Source organism: Pelecanus crispus, chromosome 4, assembly GCF_030463565.1.
Source record: "Pelecanus crispus isolate bPelCri1 chromosome 4, bPelCri1.pri, whole genome shotgun sequence".
Lineage (NCBI taxonomy): Eukaryota > Metazoa > Chordata > Aves > Pelecaniformes > Pelecanidae > Pelecanus > Pelecanus crispus.
Window position 1 is genome coordinate 78,064,637 of NC_134646.1, and position 12,785 is coordinate 78,077,421.

At 38.3% G+C, this 12,785-nt stretch overlaps 1 protein-coding gene and 1 non-coding gene across 2 annotated transcripts in view; both read right to left on the minus strand.

The window, feature by feature from the left end:
* NSD2 (nuclear receptor binding SET domain protein 2) overlaps positions 1–12,785 on the minus strand; it is a 67,979-nt gene that overhangs the window by 7,454 nt on the left and 47,740 nt on the right. Inside the window, exons 9-20 of the mRNA XM_009480361.2 lie at positions 12,467–12,598; positions 11,299–11,422; positions 10,068–10,268; positions 9,199–9,378; positions 8,004–8,160; positions 7,043–7,248; positions 6,487–6,590; positions 5,698–5,967; positions 5,486–5,602; positions 3,380–3,521; positions 2,537–2,643; positions 676–880 (exon numbers count right to left, since the gene is read on the minus strand). Of these exons, the coding sequence (XP_009478636.1) occupies positions 676–880; positions 2,537–2,643; positions 3,380–3,521; positions 5,486–5,602; positions 5,698–5,967; positions 6,487–6,590; positions 7,043–7,248; positions 8,004–8,160; positions 9,199–9,378; positions 10,068–10,268; positions 11,299–11,422; positions 12,467–12,598 (1,945 nt within the window). The remainder of the gene's footprint in view (positions 1–675; positions 881–2,536; positions 2,644–3,379; positions 3,522–5,485; positions 5,603–5,697; positions 5,968–6,486; positions 6,591–7,042; positions 7,249–8,003; positions 8,161–9,198; positions 9,379–10,067; positions 10,269–11,298; positions 11,423–12,466; positions 12,599–12,785) is intronic.
* Positions 3,667–3,797, minus strand: LOC142593502 (small Cajal body-specific RNA 23). Its single transcript, XR_012831031.1, has one exon.

Consider the following 12,785-nt stretch of genomic DNA (forward strand, 5'->3'; position numbering starts at 1 on the left):
AGATAGGGAAAGGGGTGGTGATTAATTGGAACACATTGGAAAGGGGAGGGCCTGTGCATGACGTAGATGGTATAGAATAAGGGGTGGATACTGTCCTGGTTTCGGCTGGGATAGAGTTAATTTTCTTCCTAACAGCAGGCATAGTGCTGTGTTTTGGATTTAGTAGGAGAAGAATGTTGATAACATGCTGATGTTTTTAGTTGTTGCTGAGTACTGCTTATGCTAGTCAAGGACTTTTTCAGCTTCCCATGCTCTGCCAGGCGCACAAGAAACTGGGAGGGGGCACAGCCAGAATAGTTGATCCAAACTGACCAAAGGGCTATTCCATACCATATGACGTCATGCTCAGTATATAAACTGGGGGGGGTTGGCCGGGGAGCAGCGATCGCTGCTCGGGAACTGTCTGGGTATCGGTCGGCGGGTGGTGAGCAATTGCATTGTGCATCACTTGCTTCGTGTATCATTATTATTATTATCATTATTATACTGTTACTATTAGCATTACTATTTTACTTTATTTCAATTATTAAACTGTTCTTATCTCAGCCCAGGAGTGTTTCTCACTCTTACTCCTCCAATTCTCTCCCCTATCCCATCGGGGTAGGGGGAGTGAGCGAGTGGCTGCGTGGTGCTTAGTTGCTGGCTGGGGCTAAACCACGACACAAGCCAACTCACCAAAAGGACGTTTCACCAAACCAAGACAGGAGAGATGATAAGCTTTAGTACAAGATTTCCTGTCGCACAATACCAGCTGGCCTCCGTCACCACAACGGAAACAATCGTCTTCAGATTCTTTCTTCCCTTCATTTTTCGTTCTGCGTCTCCGTGTTCTCTTTTTGGTCTTTTTGCCTTTTTCTTCTGAGGCATTAGTGGAAGAATTCTAAAAGAATAAGATGCAAATCTGTAAATGTCAGTTTTGCAAAGGAAAAAAAAACCCTCGCAAAATTGTTGGCATGCCTGGCAGACTGTGCACACAGGCAAAAATTTGACTTGGTACAGACTTGTCCAGAGCCTCACTGTGCCTATCTGTGTTGATAAAACATTTGTAAAAAGTCATCTTGAAACCAGATCTTGCCCCTACAATCCCTTCCTATTGGAAAGCTCCTCCACTTTCTTATGATTGAAAAAAGGTCTTCCAATTTCCAGTCTAATCTACTTGCAGCTAATTTATCTCCATTTTGTTCTTGCACCACCAATCACTTCAATATCTTCAATATCCATTTTTCTCTTCCATATATGTATGCTCATGCTGGAATTATTAAAAACAGCCTCCTCTTCCCTTCTTTGAGGAACAGGCAGCAGAATTTCAGGAACTGTAACTCTGTCCATAATGCCAGAAAGAACATACCAATACTTATCTCTATTTCAGTCTGACAGTCTGCTGCTTACACTTCAACTCTCCTTCACCAAATCATATAAAATTAATTCTGGATGTTTTTTTGACATCCCTACCATCATTCCCTCCCCCTCACCCCAGTAATTATTAACTACTTTCTTTAAATTTAGCTCATTCTATCTACCAATGCAGACAGCCCTGCAAAACTGAACTGTAACATTTCATTTCTTCATGGCTGTCTGCATAAATTGATCACAAGCTTATGTGAAACCCCACTTAAGCCTCTCCCTTAACAAAAAACAGCTATGCGAATTCTGGAGGTTTTAAATCCATCCTCTGAAGTGCCTGATACTGAGCAGTGTAAAGGACCACATGAAGGTGGACCACATGAAGGTGCAGCCTTTCTACATCCACAGGTGAGACTTCTTTCTCTTGGGAATGTACTTGTGCCTTCTCTCGCACTCTTATGCCAGCCCTTCAGGAAGCCCCATCAACTTCTCCTGGATTACAGATTTTAAATTAACCTGACATGAATCATACAGGCCATTTCTTGACATAATTTGGTATCATTGTTTCTTTACATTTACATTTAAAAACTCTTTTTTTTTTTTTTAATTCGTCAGTTCAACTGAAAGAATTTTAACAAATCTTAATAAAATAATCATATTAAGGTTTAGATGGGGGAAATATAAACTGCAATGTCAGAATAATCTCACTGGCTATAGTTAGGCTAATTCTTAGTCAGTTCCTAGCTCCTACAACCCTTCCCCTTCTTCATACTTCGAACAGGATTGGGAAGGTTATTCCCTCTGCAACCCCTTCTTTTATATGCTTTTGATTCCAAAAGCTAGTGCCAGTAGCTAGCAATATTTCTTATTCGGGACCTAAAGTAATCAACTTCTCATAGGAGAAAGTGGGAGAAAAATATTTTAGGGTGTTCCCAAAAGCAGTATTGCCTGCTGTACTACTACAGCATAAAAATGTATTCTTTAGCACCAAGGTTATGTTTGGCAAAAGAATGTTTCCATCTTCCCAGCAAGGGAAACAGTAAGCTGTTTCCTCAGAGGACAGCTAGTGTCTGTTTAAGCAGCATTAACCCTTATCATAACATAAAACTAGTCCACCAACACATACCCTAAAAGAAAAACAAGGCTAGTAGTTTGACAAGACACTGTCAAATTCTCTTGACATATTACTTGCCTTTGGTCTGTCCCCAAGAAATCCACTGCAGTTTGGGGCACCACATTTGCAGACTGTTTTTTCATTGCCCAGACAGTCAAGGTTGTAATTAAAAGTCAGCTCCGTCCCTGAGTGAGATAAGACGTACCCTTTCATTACGAAGGACAAGGTAACGAAGTCTATCAAAATTATTACAAACAAGTAAAGGTTTCGTTATCTGTCTTCTGGTTTTGTACTTGCTGGCTGATCTATTATCATAGGATTTTCCCCTTCTTTACTGCTCATAAGCACTGACAATGATTAACTAGATGCCAGTACAGCATGGTGTCTTATGCAATTACATTTTAAAATAAATTGGTTTGACTTCACAAAACTGTGCATGTGTCTGGTCTACACACACACACATCATATATATCCATATATCCAGACAGCTAGATATAGCTATAGATATATACAGATATGTGTGTGTGTGCGCATGTGTGTACACAAGCAGAACATATATATTTTTAAGGAGTGGGGCAAGAAGGATGTTTAAGTATATTATTGTTACTTGAAGAAAAGATACAGAAATATTATTTGAGATCTCTAAAACAAAAACTATGCTCTACAACACGAAGTGAATGCAGGGATACTGACTAGGGGTTCTTTGGTGTTCCCTAAGAAGCAAGCAACAAAAAGCATCCATGGGACACTCACTAGTAAGGAACATTAAATAAAAGGCAGATCACAAAGCATCTCTTCTGCGTGCTGAGTTCTCTACACAAATATTTGCACTGAATCAGTTAAACCATGACCATCCCACTCATAACTGTGCAAAAGGTTTAACTTAGGGAATGAAACCAAAACCAACATAAGCTGATATACCTGCAGGAATATCGCACACAGCAAAGAGGCCGACACGAGTGTCTCCATTTACTGTCCATTTTAGAGTTTCACAATTTGGTTGGCAGCTGTGATTCATAAAACGAGAATAGTTTCCTTTGGGGCCAGCATCAATAATACGGTCCTGGAGATCAAACCAGCAATAGAATGAATGTTTTTTCTCCCCCCCCTCAAAAAAAAAAAAAAAAATCCATAAATTATTTCAGTAGTTGCATCCAAAACAGACATGGTGTTGCTACCCAGAAGCACACAAGCAAACCAATGGTACATGTTGTATTGAAAACTGTAGTGTCTCATGTGGCCTGGAATGTGACACTCCCAAAGCAATACTCATGCTCTAGCTCACATTTTCCCAGAACTCAACTCAGCCACGTGGCAGGATAAGTGTTCTTGTGAGCACTGTGGTGGTCATATTAAGAACCCCCTCCCTCCAAAAAGCCTCAAAACTCAAACTCAGTCCATTTACCTTTTACTTTGCATTCACAAAGCTGTGACGCATTTACAAATACTGTGCTTTATGGTATTTACCAAGTCACTGCATGATTACTTGCAGAGATTACCAGTTTCTCACCAGCTTTCTTTCCCCAAATCAGCCTAGTTTAAACAAAAACAAGCTCTTGGTAAACTAAAAAAAAAAAAAAATCCCATCCCTATACATAATTGCCTTTTAATTTCTATCTTTACCAAACATACCAAACATTAACAAAATAAAACAAAGTCTTGAAATAGCCAGAAGAATTTTGAAACCATGATTCTTTGCAGGACTGCTTAAGACAGCTTTGCTTATTTATGAACAATTATTACAGTTTCCTTTAAACTCGTATTTATAATGCACACGTATGATTCTCATGACTATGTGCACATACATCCAGCCACTCCAGCTGCATGTGCAGCTCATCCTCATAATGGCATGGCCATCTTTGAAAGATAGAACCACAATGATTATTTATTAACTACGGCAAGAGTCAAATACACGTTCAGTTCAGATATTTAACACACTGATGTTGTGTGTCAGTTTAGTAGAGGGGTGAGAAACTGAAGCGTTCAGAGAAAAATGGTTTCATCCTTCTTAGGTGATAACTCCTGTGCAGGAACTCCTCAGTTACAGGGCTAATGAAAACAGGAGCTGTGGAAACACAGAGCAGGCCTGTCTTGGGCAAAAGAAAGGTGATTAGGACTGAAAAAATATGCAGGACTGACAGCCAACTCTTGTTTTTCTCCTAAGTAGCTGTTTGGGCACCAAAGCAATACAATATATATATAATCAATACCCACTACTGTCCAGGTTTTCCGCTTTCTTCCTTTTCTCAGGAACAAAATACTCAGAGGTGTGCAACAGAGAACCACAAACGCTGGATTAATTTGCTGTGTTCATTAATCTACTGGATTAATTTGCTGCAGAATCAATTTGTGAAGTGCTGGCTGGCTACTAATGTAGACAGTGCTTTCAGAAAAGAGTTTCTATAAAAGTACAAGCCTAGTTTTGCTATAAACAAAGAAAGGGACAGAAAGTTGCAATAAAGATTAAATGCCCAATAAGGACACAGCCTCACAACTATACTCCACACTACTCTCAAGTGAGAATTTTTTTTTTTGTTGCTGAAATTTTAGTAAAGGGATTGCTAACTAATTCTTTCAACTGTATCATTACTATTTCAAGGTCAGGTTGGACGGGGCTCTGAGCAACCTGATCTAGTTGAAGATGTCACTGCCCATGGCAGGGGGGTTGGACTAGATGACCTTTAAAGGTCCCTTCCAACCCAAACTATTCTATCATTCTAGTTCCTGAAACTTCATACTGCCTTTTAAGACTAGGCAGATAAATACTTTTGCTGTACTTGATTTCAAGCAGAAAAGCACAATTTATAGACCTTCATATATACTTTATTACATTACGTAGTTAGAACTAATGAGATGTATTATACATATAAAATGGAGCAAGCAGGCATAGAAGATACAACATTGTGAATATATGAAACTGTGAAACATCAGAGGTAGCAGAGTGCCCTTCCACGGTGATCAACAGAAGGAAAAGAGATCGAAATAACATTACAATTAAATAATGGAAGAAAATTTAAAATACTCTACCTTATCAATAGTAAGCATATAGAAGTGGGTAATGTCGTTTTCATGTGCATATTTGATTCTTGCCATACATTCCTCTTCATCAATCAGCTCACCGACATACTCATTCACAAACTCTCCCTGAAAGATACCAGGTATCACTAGTAAAGTATATACCAAACCCACAAACATCATCACAAGTCACCAGTTCTCTGCCAGGCAAGAACGATTCATACCTTTTTAATGTCCCTCTTAGCGACCAGACCCCACCCTTTCCCATCGGTTTTGATGATCTTTGTCTCAGGGTATTGACGTTTTGTAAAGCACTGGTTTTGGCACCGTTCTCCTGCTGGACAAACTTGTGGATGGCATTCGTACATCAGCATCCGATTTAGGCACTCAGAATCGAAGCCACAAGGGTTTTCATCTGTGGGTTTGCAGTTGCACTTGGGAATCTCAGAGATGTCAGCAGTATATATCTGCACTTTACCACAAGGTTTATTCACCTGAATAATACATTAAAATAGTCCAAATATCACTTTAAAACATTTGAATTTATTGTAAGAGTTATCACAGTGGTTACTAATTTGGTTTCAGAATCATAGAATTGTTTAGATTGGAAAAGACCTTTAAGATCATCCAGTCCAACCATTAACCTAATATTACCAAGTCCACACTAAACCAATTAAGGGTAGACTAGACTAAAACATGTCCCAGAGTGCCACGTCTACCTGTTTTTTGAACGCTTCCAGGGATGGTGACTCCACCACCTCTCTGGGCAGCCTGTTCCAATGCTTGACTACCCTTTCCGTGAAGAAATTTTTTCTAATACCCAATCTAAACCTCCCCTGGTGTTTTGCAACACTAGATGTTCCAATGGAAGCAAAATTTCATCATCCTGTGACTCTAAAGCACAATTATCAGCATGTCATTACAGCCTCTCCTCCGCATCTCACCATTCAGCTCTTCCTCTCCAGGGCTGGCTTAGACCTTTGAGTATCCAGTGTAATTTCCTCAAACTTTACCTTAATATGCTTGTATGGTGGAGGTTTACGTTCACTTTCTTGGGTTTCTTTGGCTTCTCGCTGTAGCTTTATTTCTCGAAATCGAGCTTCAGCTTCTTGCAAAGCTAAAAAAAGATTGTTGTATCAACAGAAATGCTAGAAAGAGGATTACTCCCCCCCAAGTTGACTTGCTCATTCCCATGTGTATTAAACAAAGAATCATCTTCTACTTCCTAGTACCATCATTCAATTTTCCTGCAAACAATGCTTCTGGAGTGTTAATACTCTTAACAGATGTATCAATTCTACTCTTTCTGTCTCTCAGTTGCACTCATGATTTCCTTTCCAGAAGCAAAAATCATCAGAAATAATTCCAATTAGATGCTAGTCTTTCACAAGCCATGAAAATACTGCTTTCATTCAAAGTGAGTAATAATGACTGCTGCCCGGACACCAAAACAATTTTTTGAATTCAATATTGCAAAACAAATGTACAAAACCAGTCCCAAGGCTATGTGTGAATAAAGTAGAGCATGCACATCGCCAGGTTATTTTTTGTTTACTTTTAGTTATGTACCATTTTTGAAGACTTTTCCAATTCCTTTGATCCCCTGGTATCTACTCCCTCTGTCTCCTTCCATATAAGGGAACACCCGTGCTTGGTGTGTCCAATAGTAATCCTTAGAACCAAAGAAAAACACAGGAAATTCTCCGATTTCGTGCTTCATTTTCTGGATATTTGGGGGAACGTTTTTCGGATGGCAAACTTCTGCAGGCCACCATCTAGCATAGAAGTACAAATAAAAAAATACAGCATTTTAGTCAAGCTCTTCCTGCAAGGGACAGTTTAACAAAATCACCCTAAGCAGCAGTAACTGATTATTACTTCCAAGATCCAAGTGGATTTAAAACCCTTTCCCTCCCCCCACTCACTAGGCAAGGAGAGAAGACAGGACTAGCAAAGGAAAGCCCAGTGCTCAAATCTGTGGGACTTTTGCCCGCCTACAAGATAAACATACACATCAAGCTCCTTACATCTGGTTAGCAAACACATCATCTTTAATAAGGTTGGCAATCACTGTAATTGTCAAAGATGAAGAGACAGCTGATAATAGCTATTAGCGCTTTCTAGGATAAACCCCACCCACCTCTATCTCACTCAAATCTCAATGAAGTGTAAAGCACTGACAACCTGAGTGACTTCTCTCCCAGCCTGCAAGGCAGTAATTTAGCCAATTACAAGTTATACCAGCTTAATTATTTGAAGAGATCTCTGAAACAAAAGGGGTTGAATGCTCATACACTGGAAGCAGATGTCACAAGACTACACGGAGTCCTGTATGGGTAATGCCTTGGCAGAGAGCAAGAACAAAGCTTCAAGTCTTTGAACTTGAAGCTTGCAAAGGAGGTGGGGTCCTTAGTTCACAGAGGAATGAGAAATCTGTGTGCAGCAAGGCTGGCCTACAGAAGCAACCAATTGTACGATCCTTAATTAAACATGCCAGTACGGTAAAACAACATAAATCCATTCCTCAGACCTGTAATTTCCCAGTTTAACCCAAATGATATCCTGGAAATGGAGTTTCTTCCCCGCCCTGCAGTCATTGCAGTACCAGCTCCCATCTGGCATTTCAATGTTTAAACAGTCTGGGTGAAATGCCGCAGGACATGACTCGCAGCACAACAAGCTTCCTCCTTCAGAGAGGGAAAAAAAGAAAGTTGAAAAACATCAAGACAAAAATAGAAGTTTTGCATTCCAACCAGGTTCAAAGCAGTGTGATACCCATATGGTAGGTTCAGTTAGAAAATAAATGGTTAAAACATGCTGGCCTGTAACACATACATATAATTTAGTTGCGTACAAAACCCAAGAGGTCTGTACTAATTTGAATGCCCGGCAGACTCGGATTAGTAATATATACAAAATAACAAGCGAGCTAGTGATAAAAAAGCCAGAATTATACACCACCAATTATAATTACTTTGTTTTACTTCAATGACTATAATATATTTAACATAGTTTAATATATATTAATTTTTCACTGTATACAAAATTTTAACAACAGATTTCTCTTACGTTTCTTTTCCTGGGGGGAGAGGGAATGGGGTTGTTAGTTTGTTTCATGAATTATCAAGTGCAAAGTTAGCTGCAGCTTAACAAGCTGCTATGCTGCATGTTAATTTGTAACAAATCAAGTAAACTTTCACTGCTACAGTTTAATCAGCACTATGCATTTTGTGGTTGTCAATAAGAAATAAATTTATTATACAACATAAACCAAAACACCCTTAATTAGTGGCACTCCCAGCAACAACTAATACTGATTCAATTTGCTGTCTGCTGCTAAAGTAAAAGCAACTCTTAAAATATTTTTTAATATTACGTATTAGCAATAAAGAAACACAAAAAGCTTCAGTACACTGAACACAGGGGAAAGAACAGAAAAATACTTCTCATTACATGTCCCTGGCAAAGAATTAAATCAGGCTTCTGGTTGCCAGACAAAGTCCAAGTAAAAACATTCTTTAATAAATTTTATCTGCAAAAAAAGGATACTCAAAAACTTGAAGCAGCACAAGCCAACCTGAAGTTATTTCAATACCTAACGGAGCCTAACTTAATATGGCCCATTTCTAATAATTTTCTATAAACAGATTAGTAAAATGAAATTTAAACTGAAGAATAAACTGGTTTTGATGCTGCATTTATGAAAGAGTTTTACGTCAGTTTACCTTTTGAACACACAAAGCACCAGCTCACATTGACATGCGCATGATGACTTTTTCCTTTCATGGCAGTGAAATGATTCGTACAAACAATGCTGTTGGAAGCGATGACTGCACATCCCGCAGCAATGCAAACGTCTCCAGCATGGTATGCAACAGGACAGCGAACACAGCGCATCATCTTTCCTAGCAAAGCAGAATACTGCCATATTATTTCTGAACAAAACTGATTTGTTATTTGAGCTTAAAAATGGTATTACTGCCTGAGGTAGCCTATATACACAAAAAAATACATCAATTACGTTTTCAAAGTCTGTGTATTTGCATTTAGCAACAATACTGAATTAACAAAGGTTTTTGAAGAACCTTACACTGAGTCTAAAGCACCATAATATTTAAATGTGAAGGCTTTAACTATGCACACCAGGGTAGACAAGCTTTCCTCAGTCATGCAATTTTGCCTACAGATGCTGCCCAAAGCTAAAAATATTCACAGAATCAAATGTCTCCACATTCAGCGAGCCTTGCTGCACTATTTGTACATTCACAGGTCTTGCGCTCCCTCTGCTCAGCCTGTCTCTCATCATCATATATGCATTCTATTCCATATTCTATTCTATGCATTCCATTCTCTCTTGAGAAGAAAACATCGGTCACTAGAGAGAACTGAAAGCTAGTTAAAAAATCCAAGGTAAATACTAATGTTGGATTAAAAATTATGCGAGTATTATTTTTAAAAAAAATTCTGAATCAATCAATAGTACATGCATGCCTGAAAAATTGCAGCTAGCAGCTATGAAATGGACAGATTCCTTACCTTAACATACCATAAATAGACTTAATTCATCAGTCATAAAAACATAAAATGAAACTACCTTTTGAAATTCGTGGATGTGAGGGGTTACTAACATGACAACTTAGGCAGCTGTGGAGAGGACATCGAAACCCCCTGTTCTCAAACACAGTAAGATGAAATTTTTTCACACAAGCTTCATGGTAGAATTTTCCGCAGTGGGATACGACACAGCGTTTCACATCTGCCTTTCTCTCTTTACACACAAAACAGGTATGCACACCTAGTGGCAAAAGTAATAAAAATAATGTAACTAATTTTTCATCCAAACATGTGTATTTAAAATGCTTCTGTTGTGAGTTTTTGTTATGCATGGGGGAGATTGTTGGTTTTTTTTTTTTTTTAAACAAACTCAAATAAAATTGTATTATTTGATGCAGCAATCTATTTACTTTAACTCTTTAGTGTTAAATATTAATCTGTTCAGATACAGATAAAATAAAGTTACAGTGCAAACCCATTGCAGTTAAAGTGTACACAACAACACCCAGAGCCTCACTGATCTGCTTTTACGTTCTTATTTATAAGCTTCAGTATGCCAGGATGACTGTGAATTTTTTTTTTTTTTTTTTTAAAGCAATGAAATAGGATGACGGGTTGTCTGTGAACCTGTGAAATTTGAAGTAAGTCCACAAACCAAGGACAAGCATCCTGTAATCTTCTCTCTGGACTGCTTGGAAAAGCTTTATTTTGAAGCAGCCTTGTTCCAACAAGGTTTACCACGTGTACTGAACTGAGCTTATGAGCAAGAACGCAAATTGTTTACATAAAGTTTTAAGATTAAGAACTTCCAAGCAGTTATTATAGGATTAAAAGCAAATGAAATTAATAGCAATAAGGTAGTCTTTTAACAGGAAAAGCAAAAGATTGACATAGACACACAAAGGACTGAAAAAGGACTTAAAATGTTTCACTTGCCGCTTTTTTCCTAGGATTTCTTAAGTCTTTGTGACAGACTTTAAATTTAATCTGTAATTGTACTCAGAGAGCAAATATTCCGCAATTATTAAGGCAATGGAATTCAGACTGAATTGGCCAAGTTGCAAGAGAGTTCTCACTGAAAATAACGTGAGCTTTCTAAAACACGGCACACTTAATGGTGCTACATGAACTCCCACCCTGTCAGGCACCAAAGGATAAATATGATTTCTCCAGAGATAGATACTCTGTCCAGGATGATTTCCTAGAACAATGCATGGGAAAACTATAACTTTTTTTTTTTTTTTAAAATTAATAGAAAGGGACAAACTTGCCTGATGTACATTCACTACAAATGAATTTTCCTGCTGGTCTTCCAGAGAGCCCAAGGCAGCTTACATGAAAAGCTCGATAGCAAAGTCCTTCACACAGTAGGAGATCACCTGTTTTTTCACACAGCTTTTACAACACAAAGGCATTGAATGTTAAAGAAAAGTTCATATGTGGAAAAAACTGTTTTCTTTATTCCTTTTCATATATTGCTCCTCAAAATCTCTTTTCCCGTTGTTGAAATCAAATTTAACAAGTGAAAGATAATTTTACAAGTATCATCACACGCCCTGGCTTCCAGTTGAAACAGATAATAGAGTCATTAAACCGCTAGAAATATCACTCATAGAACCACGGTTCATGAGTAAATACAATCTGACAGAAAAAAGGAAAAGAAAAAAAGCTTTAAGAAATTTTCCCTAAGCACACTGATGCATCTGAGTAGGGTTAAAAAGCATCCTTGTTTTCCTTTTCCTTGGCAAAAGGAAATTAATCTAGGTGGCACAATGATACTTCTATGTCCAAGTGGTTAGCAATGACACATGCATAACTAAAAATGAACCGAACAATAATGCTGGCAGAATTTAAGGGATTAGCCAACATTTAAAGATAGATATAACCTCATCATCACTATGTACAAGAAATGGAAATACAACTGCTTGCCCAGTCTCGTGGGAACAAATTTGATCTGTCCATTTGTACTGTGTTATCATTTCATAATCCAAGAACTCTTTCAGAATAGTTTGAGAAAGCTTTTTGCTTTCAATTAGCATGCCACGTGCACGCTGCTACCGATGCATCTGCTGCACGCAGAAGCACAAAACCCACTGGCTTTTCCTTTCTCTTTATTAACAGATAAGTGAGCAGCTCTTCTCAGTCATTTACCTAGTCAGCTGGCAACACTCATGCACTTATTCTGAGGTACAAATTATGCTGATCTTACAGATCTGAAAACTCAAGCAGAAAGGCTAAGTCACTTATTGGAGGTCAAGAAAAAAAATAATTAGGAATGAAGAATTCCATTTACTGGCATGGCACCCTCATCACTAACAGACATTTCAGGCACACGATAAAACCTCCTTCTGGCCTAATATTGTCATTTTCATATTGAAAAAGACCTTTTCTAGGAAACCTCGGAAAACATGGCTCGCTGCCCCAGCTAACATCTCTCACCTGACACACATATTCTTTTTTTGTTCCTGCTCCTCGCTCAGATTTTTTGGATGATATAGACACTTCTGTCTGAGTTTCATCAGCACTTTCATAGGGAGATTCTGACCGCTCATCTCCTTGGCCATCGGAGATCTGAAGATTAAACATACGTGTTAGAGAAAGCAGTCATGTATCATTGATTTTGTACAGAATATCAACTGAAGGAAGCAAACAGACTGCAATTCAGACTAGCAGATTTAGGCACACTTTTTCAGTTTTGTTTCCCCCACCTTTAAAAAAAGCTTGATTAAAACCAGAGCATGCAATTGTGGAAGTCTCA